The 8,623-nt window shown below is 38.5% G+C and overlaps 1 protein-coding gene across 1 annotated transcript; it reads left to right on the top strand.

The window, feature by feature from the left end:
- The first annotated feature begins 1,392 nt into the window (after positions 1-1,392).
- LOC133721778 (ras-related protein RABA4d) lies at positions 1,393-4,556 on the top strand. Its single transcript, XM_062148506.1, has 2 exons — positions 1,393-1,939; positions 3,745-4,556. Exons 1-2 carry the CDS (start codon positions 1,713-1,715, stop codon positions 4,187-4,189), a joined length of 672 nt encoding a protein of 223 aa, XP_062004490.1. The 5' UTR covers positions 1,393-1,712; the 3' UTR covers positions 4,190-4,556.
- The last annotated feature ends 4,067 nt before the right edge of the window (positions 4,557-8,623 follow it).

Here is an 8,623-nt window from a genome sequence, read left to right as displayed (position 1 = left end):
AGACTTCGGGTTGCTGTGGGGTGCCCTTCGTGATTGCGATATGGACTGGAGTTTGGTGGGCTGGTGTGGCTACCATTTCCACTAAGGTCCTAAGGTGGATGCTTTGGGGAAGGATGTGGTCATGGAAGGGGAATCTCCACCCCTTCCTTCATTTGCTATTTAGTTTCTTTAATAGGTCGCAAAGATCACTTTCTCTGAGGATTCATTTTACTATTTGCTTCGAAGGATGATGATTTTTGTTTGAAATAAAGGTGCGTAAGTTTCCTTAAAAGGTGGGTGTACTCAGGGTGGCCTGAGGCTTGTTCTTGTCATAGAATAGGTGTTTAGGATTTCCTAAGGAATGATTCTTTCTGTCGACCCCATAAAGGTGTTTCGTTTTTATACTGCTTGCTGAATCTATATAATGGGTTGACCTCTTTTCATAAAAAAGAAGAAGCTAAAATCGGGACAATTATCCTAGCTAACAGCATTTTTTTTTTTTTTTGACAATTTGAAGAGGTATCCCTCATAAATAACGAGTGAATCCGAACACATCATTCTTAATTTACAGAACAACAAAATTTGAAACCCCATCACCATGATATCCCACCCCGAAAGCATAATAATTTATGCATACAATAAATTTAGGAGAATAAAGAATGTTAAGGAATCAAAATGCGTTGAGCTCCCTGATACTAGCTATCCTAACCAATTACGAGATGCTACACTTCAATAATTATCTAGTTTTCTTAAGATCTTTGGGCACCTTACTGGATGGCTGACCATGATGAAGGTAATAATGGAGGAAAAACAACTGCAACAGCATTTTAATGGTATGAAACTACACTATCATTTGACTGAGAAGATCTATATGATTCAATTGCCATGCAAACTATACTCAATTATCAACTTCTATTAGTTAAAATTGAACTGTGTGGGTTGGTTTTTGCCAATCAGTATAAAAAGAAAGCAAAAGAAAAAAAAAAAAAACTCTAGAATGTATCCTTTCCCTCAACCCTCCCTTATGACCTATCAACACACTAGAAAAATGTTAACCATCAAAAGTCATAAAATTATGCGACATAGATTCCCCCATTTGTAACGGGACTGTAGCTCGGAAAGTTTGGAGTGTACTGTTGGACCAAAAGGTGTGTTCTTTTTATTTTTGATTCAATTGTTACAACTTTCGATTTGTTAAAAGTGAATTGTGATTAGATTTTTTTTTTTTAAAGAAAAAATTGTGACAAGATTGTGTTATTACCGATCAGAGAAGACAAAAAAAAAAAAAAAAACTTATTAATATCTTGACCACCAAAAAGTCATAAATTAAACGACCCAGATTCCTCCATTTATACCGAAACTCTTGTACGAGATTCTTCTCATAGTGAACTTGAAAAACCGTTATGGCGCGCCCGCACTAGCCGATGGTCTCCCCGCCTCAAACTCCTCCCTCCCTCTCTTCTCGACAAATGACCAAACCACCGTTGTCCAGCTCCACAAATCTCTCATCCTCCTCTCAAACCCTAATCTTACAACAATTCCCATTCTGTCCCTCTCTGTTTCACTAATCTCCCGAATGTACCACAAGCCCTGCTGCATGCTCCAACGTACACAACCTTCGAGTTTACATGATTGATCCGAACAATTTGGTATTCATTTCTTATGAATTTGGACTTTTGGGTTCCAATCTTTGGATCTGAGAAGCAATTGGGGGAGCTTTAATTGCGGTGAGGATGTCGAATATGTATGGTGATTATAACCAGAAGATTGATTATGTGTTCAAAGTGGTGTTGATCGGAGACTCGGCGGTTGGGAAAACACAGCTCCTCGCACGATTTGCAAGAAATGAATTCAGTTTAGACTCCAAAGCCACAATCGGAGTTGAATTTCAGACGAAAACACTTGTTCTTGATAACAAAACCGTTAAGGCGCAGATTTGGGATACTGCTGGCCAAGAAAGGTGCGCCATTAATTGCCTCACTGATTTACATTTTCTATTTAAAATTTAAACCACTATCAGTAAAAGAAGAAGTTCAACATATTTGCTTCTCTGTTATGGTATTATGATCCTTTTGGATTTTACATGATGATGATTGAATTGTTTGATTTTGATGTACTATGTTTGTCTTGTTTCATAATGCATGTCTAGTAAATGGTGTTTGTTTCTATATTTGCTGTTCCATTTAGAGCCTTCATCTTGGAAGAGCAAATTTGTAGATATTGGTCTAAAGTGTGTTAATACCTTTTTTTTTCTTCTTTTCTTTTCTTCTTCTTCTTCTTTTGAGAAGAAGTGTGTTAATACTTCTTTGTGGTGGCTGGTACATGTAATCTTGAGTTTTGTTGAAAGCACAGAAATCATGCTGCAGTTAATGTTGCAAACAGAAAATTTTCAGTACACTTGGTTTGAAGACTTCGTGTGAGCTCATAAGTTTGGATGATTTGTTTCTTAGGCATAATGCATAGCTGAAAATTAACATATTTTGGCTGCAATGTGCGAAACCTATGTGTTTCAAGAACCCTAGCTAGTTGAATGGAAATCAGAGTGGACGGATACATGCTACCACTAATGGATCTTGTCCCGTAAAGAAAACTAACAAAATTGGTTTTCTGCCCTTGGTGAAGAATTTTCAGTACATTTTGTTTGTCCTTTTATTTCTGACAGACTCAAGCATTACTTTTGGTTTCCATTGCTTTGTGCTGGAACTAATTGCTTTCTTTTCAAGGAAGTTCTCTTTTTTCTGGAACTTAATTAGTATCAGAAATTTGGCCATATTCTGTGAATTTCATGGTTACCTCTTTAATCTTTTGATTGCATGGTGTTGATGTCCACTGCATGCCATTAATGGATGCAATAAAACTTCCCTGACATCATTCTAGAAATGTACTCTTGCGCTGTGACGGCCTTGTTCATCTCAACAAGCTGCCTATATATAATTATATATAAATGGTTTTTCAGAGAAAAATCTGTCACCTTAAGATGTCCATTTGCTTTTGCTTCATCACCTTCAAGTACAACCTCCAATCTCATCTGGCTTCCCTCTATTTGCATTCCCAACTTCTACTCTGGTCTTGCTGTTGATTCTGCTAGTCCATCATTCTTTCTCACTTTTCCTTCACCTGGCCACCCAATTCCTAGTGTGTGAGAATCGAATGGTTGTTTAAAAACTTGCAGGCGGAAAACAAATCTTTTGCTTTGCTATCTGTCATCCAATTTAGAATGCATGTTTTATTATACTTGCTACTTGTTACTTGTTAGGAACGATCTTTATATGCGACGGAATGAGATCTCCGTTGGTTAAAAACTTGCATCTCATTTATTGATTTCTAAGAATCTATTTCTTGGTACAATCAGGTCTCAGTGGTTTTCAGTACTGTAGTACTATGAACACGTTGATTGTTTATCTTATTTGATGAAGCATCTCTAAAATGACACCAGCCTAAAAGAAAAAAAAAATCTCTAAATTGACAGCTGCAAATGGATATTATCAACATATGCTATATGATTCCATTAAAATTGAATTTGTGGATAAAAATGCCTTTTTCATTAAGGCAGAAGATTTCAAATGTGCTTTTGGCCTCTTTTTGGGAATCATGCTTGGTAATTGATAAACCCCTACTCATCCTAGTTAGGATACTCTCACAGACATTCTGCATTGAGTTGTTGAATTGTGTCGAAGATGGTGTTTGTTTGTATCCTGTATATTTGTTCTTAAGTTTTACATAGTTTATGGCCTCTTGAACTCATGTCCTTCCGCCTCTGTTCAGGTACAGAGCAGTCACGAGTGCATACTACCGAGGTGCAGTCGGAGCAATGTTGGTGTATGACATGACCAAGCGTCAATCTTTTGACCACATGGCTAGGTGGTTGGAAGAATTAAGGGGGCATGCTGATAAGAACATTGTTATAATGCTCATCGGCAACAAATGTGACTTGGGAAGTCTTCGAGCAGTGCCAACTGAAGATGCTCAGGAGTTCGCTCAAAGAGAGAACCTATTCTTTATGGAGACATCTGCTCTTCAGGCTACCAATGTTGAAACAGCATTTTTAATGATTTTAAGGGAGATATATCGAATAATGAGCAAGAAGACCCTCGCTGCTAATGAGGCAGATGGTGGGGATTCAGGGCTCCTTAAGGGGACTGCAATTACTGTTCCTAGTCCAGAACCGGCTGGTGCCCAGAAGGGTGGCTGCTGCTTTGCCTCTTCCTAATTTCATTAAACTCCACTTTTTATTTTCATATTTTTGGAGCAACTATTCTGGCTGGATTGATTTGAAGAACGCGTATATACCTCGTAGACAAAGAAGTGGATGAGGAAGGGCAAATGCATCAGTAAACCAGATGTCTAATGTTATGGAAGGGATCGATGGTTGGGAACAGAAAGAATTGATACACCTAGAAGCCTAATTTCTGGAAACCGACCTCCAATAATATATGGAATAGGAAGCTGTTCTTTACCTAGAATATAACTGTTCGTTATTTAGAATATAAGATTTTTTTGTACAAAGTTTCTCAGGATTCATATTGGATTTCAGACACCATAAAAAAAAAAAAAAGGATTCATATTGGGTTTGGTAACTTTATGCAGAGGATTCAAGTAATCTTTTTGTTCTATTGTATTTATGTTAAATTCTTAATCGGGTTTGTACTGAAGATCTGCATGCTTAAAAATAGACTTCAAATAGGATTGGTGTTTTATTTTTGGATTAAATACTTGTTACTCCTCAAACTTTTGCCTGAAAAACAGTTTAGTCTCTCGCCTTTCAAATTAAACTGGATAGTCCGTATTCTTTCTAATTCTCACACAATAAGTCCAAAACAGGTCTAAAATGACTATTCTACCCCCAAGATCTTTTTTTTATTTTTTTCTCTCTCTTTTTTCAATTTCTCTCTCTTTTTTTATTTATTTTTTCTGCTTTTCTCTCTCTCCCTCTCCACAGATCGATCTTCTCTCTCTTTTTTCAATCTTCCACAGCCAGCAATGGCAGACAGAAAGAAATCTAAGAAACCCACAAACAACAACATCGAACACCTCAAGACTGACATAACCTCCTTCGCTTCCTCCCTCGGCCTCTCTACCTCTCTCCCTCCCTCTGATTCTTCAGGCTTCAACGATGTCGATTTCCGCAACCCCAAAAAACCCCAACAGAGGCCTAAACCCTCAAAACCCCAGAACCGGAACACCCAGAATTCCAAACCCCAAAATCGAAACACCACCCAGAACTTCAAACCCAATGAAAGGCCCAATCTTTCGAAACCCCCCTTTTCCTTCACTCCCTGATGTCACCAGCAACAGTGAAAAAGCAAAGACCTTTGAGAATCTTCCGAAGCTGCCGTTGATTTCAGCCACCAACATTGGAGTTTGGTGCGAAGAAGCTGAAGAATTGGAAGGCAAAGTGGTCAGGAAGATGAAGAAAGCCGAGGCAAGGAGTGACAAGGAGTGGAGTGTTGAGGTGGCCAAGAAGCGAAAGCTTGGAGAGAGGTTGATGGCACAGTACACGGCGGATTACGAGGCTTCGAAAGGGAAGAGTGGGGATATCAAACTGTTGCTGACCACACAGAGGTCAGGGACTGCTTCTGATAAGATTTCGGCGTTTTCGGTGTTGGTTGGGGATGATCCCATTGCCAATTTGAGGTCTTTGGATGCACTTTTAGGTAATCTTTTGTTTGCTGATATGTGTTACATTTTGTGGAAGACTAAGTTACTTGAAAAAGAGAGAGAAGATCGATCTGTGGAGAGGGAGAGAGAGAAAAGCAGAAATAAATTGAAAAAAGAGAGAGAAGATCGATCTGTGGAGAGGGAGAGAGAGAAAAGCAGAAAAAATAAATAAAAAAAGAGAGAGAAATTGAAAAAAGAGAGAGAAAAAAATAAAAAAAAGATCTTGGGGGTAGAATAGTCATTTTAGACCTGTTTTGGACTTGTTGTGTGAGAATTAGAAAGAATAAGGACTATCCAGTTTAATTTGAAAGACGAGGGACTAAACTGTTTTTCAGGCAAAATTTTGAGGAGTAACAAGTATTTAATCCTTTTTTTTTTGACAACTAAATAGGATTGGTGTTGGTTGTGAATGAAGTCAACGTACAAGATGCAGCTAGCTTGATTGCCTGTATTGCTGAAAAAGTTAATTCTTTTATACATGAGTACATAAAAAGTTCACAAGGTGCATGCTGAAAGAAATAGTTATAGTCAGCAATTTTTTTTTTTTTTGGTTAAATAATCAACTCGACCTTAATGGGTTGAGAAGTAGCATCAGAGGGAGGGGTGTTGTCAAGCGTCGGCGGGCAGTAGTTTTTTCCTTCTGGCGTACAGAGGGAAGGGGTAGCAACACTTGCAGACCCGGACTTGATGGGTTGCTGGAAAGGCAGGCCACCGGAAAGCATGGAGGCGGCTTGGCAGAGCAGGCTTGGGCTTCTGCTTCCTTTGCTCAGATTTGGGCTTGAGCCTTTGGGTCTAGGCTCAAAGTTGAGTTGTTGGGCTCTAGGGTATGGGCCAGTAGGGAGGGTGCCTTGCCACCCTTAGTCATCACTTAGTGGTGAGGATGGGCCTGGCCTAAGTTGAGAGAAATATATGCAGGGTATAGGTTATAAAATAGTCTTTCGCCAATATGCCCTAAAGGTCTTTTCCTCTCTCTCATCTCTAATTCCCTTTCTTCTATTCTTCTCTAGTTCTCTTCTGTGATTCTTTTTTTAGTTTTTTCTTTCCTTGTGTATTTAATTCTTTCCGGTTCATCTAAGATAGACTTCTTTATCAAACCAAAACAAAATAAATGAATTCTCCAATTTTATCATTTTTCCAATTAAAAGTCATAAAACTAATTGGTGAATTTATTTTTTCCTTCAAGCACAAAACATTGATTAGTGAATTTGTTTTTTCCTTCAAACACAGAACTTATTTTGATTCAGCCCACCTTCTTTTACAATCCTGGTTCTGTCCCTGCCCTCATCACAAGTACGCCACTGCTTGCAAACTTTATCTTTCTTCACTCCCAAGAGTTAGGAGAACACTTGATTTAAGTTTAACTTCGTCAGACAAAATTGGGTTGTTTTTCGACATAAAGTAGGGTAAAATCGAGACACTCAACAAGAATCAACTCTTTTGGCAAAACAGACAATCGAGCTGCACCTATAGTATGGCCGACTTCAAGAAAACATGCAAACCACTTATTTGTTTTCTCCATGTCTAAACGACGAGATATTTAAATATCACAATTTCTTGCCTATTAGCTGACTTTTAATTGATTTTTTGTTAATAAGTAGTGACTATGGTTTTTTTATCGCTCACTGATCGATATTAGTTTATTGGAGTAACAATGATATATATTAAATTGATGAATGATTATCATGCGGTATCATGCACAAATACAAATGACATATGTGGCACTGTATATGTGCGAATCACAGTGACACTGTATATATATGAATCACAAGAACATTAATGCCGTTGAGTAACAGTGACATACAATAAGAAAAAGGGATCTTGACCAAATGTCCAAATATAGCCTAACATGAACTCAATTACTTTACCAAGAGATTTTTATACCCACTTACCCCATTTAAATGTAAAAAGACACTTTTAGACTCCCAAACTCTAAAAATTACTAACTCTCTCTCCGCCGTCTCTCTTCTCACCCTCCTCACAGCAACCGCCTCGCCGGACACCGCCTCCACCTTCATCGGCGCAATCTACTCCGCCTCCACTTCTGCAACCTACCCCAGCCCGTAGACCCCGGAGCGCATGGCCTCCGCCGTCTCCTCCCTCGACCTCTCCTAGCTCCGCTTCAACGTCTCCGACCCCAGTATCGCCTCGTCCCAATTTTATTGAAATCTTAGTGGATTTAAGCTTTTTAAAAATCACTGGCTCTTTATCAATCAGGAGTACATCAGTTGGTGCTTGGGTATCGCCTCGACCCCGAACACGTAAGCACTCTTTTGGCTGTTGTTAAAGTCCTCTTGGCTTTGATATTTGCTGATTGGGTTTCTCTTTGGCTTCTGAAGCCAACTCAACTTTGGACAAGAAAATGGAAAGCAGCTGAAGATTTAGCAAGGCCTACTTTTTTTTTCTTTTCTTTTTTTGGCGGCGTAGGCCTACTTTGTTTGGAAATCATGTTACAGAATTAAGATTTCATTTGAGTTTAATTTTGGGAAAGGTAAGCACTTAATGTAATAATGTTTTTGGATCTTACTTTTTCTGCAGGGTCGATCTTAATTATCTTACTTGAATTTGAAACCCAGAGAGCCAATTAGGAGGTAGTGCAGTATTTTATGTTTATGCAATTAGATTATGATTATTTTAAGATTTTTTTTTTGAGGGAAAGGAGGTCAGGTTTTATTGAATAAAGATGTCTAAAAATTACACAACTTCAGCTGCTAATGCAGCTTGTAAAAAAGAAGGGGAAGAAAAATAAAAAGTCTCCACAGGGAGAGTCCTAGTATGAGCAGCCATCAGATGTGCCACCCTATTTGCACTTCTCTTTGTATGAACTACGCGCAGGTTTGCATAAGCATCCAAAATGTACTCCATATCATCATAAACACATCCCAAGATGGACAAGTTACTCCCCTCTCGGCTAAGCAATTGTCGATACACCAATTGCGAATCAGTCTCCACAATAGCTGGCAAATAATGATTTGTAACTACAAACTCA

This window comes from Rosa rugosa, chromosome 7 (genome assembly GCF_958449725.1).
Source record: "Rosa rugosa chromosome 7, drRosRugo1.1, whole genome shotgun sequence".
Taxonomy (NCBI): Eukaryota; Viridiplantae; Streptophyta; class Magnoliopsida; order Rosales; family Rosaceae; genus Rosa; species Rosa rugosa.
Note: the sequence above shows the minus strand (reverse complement) of the source record. Positions and strands in the feature narration are given on the sequence as shown.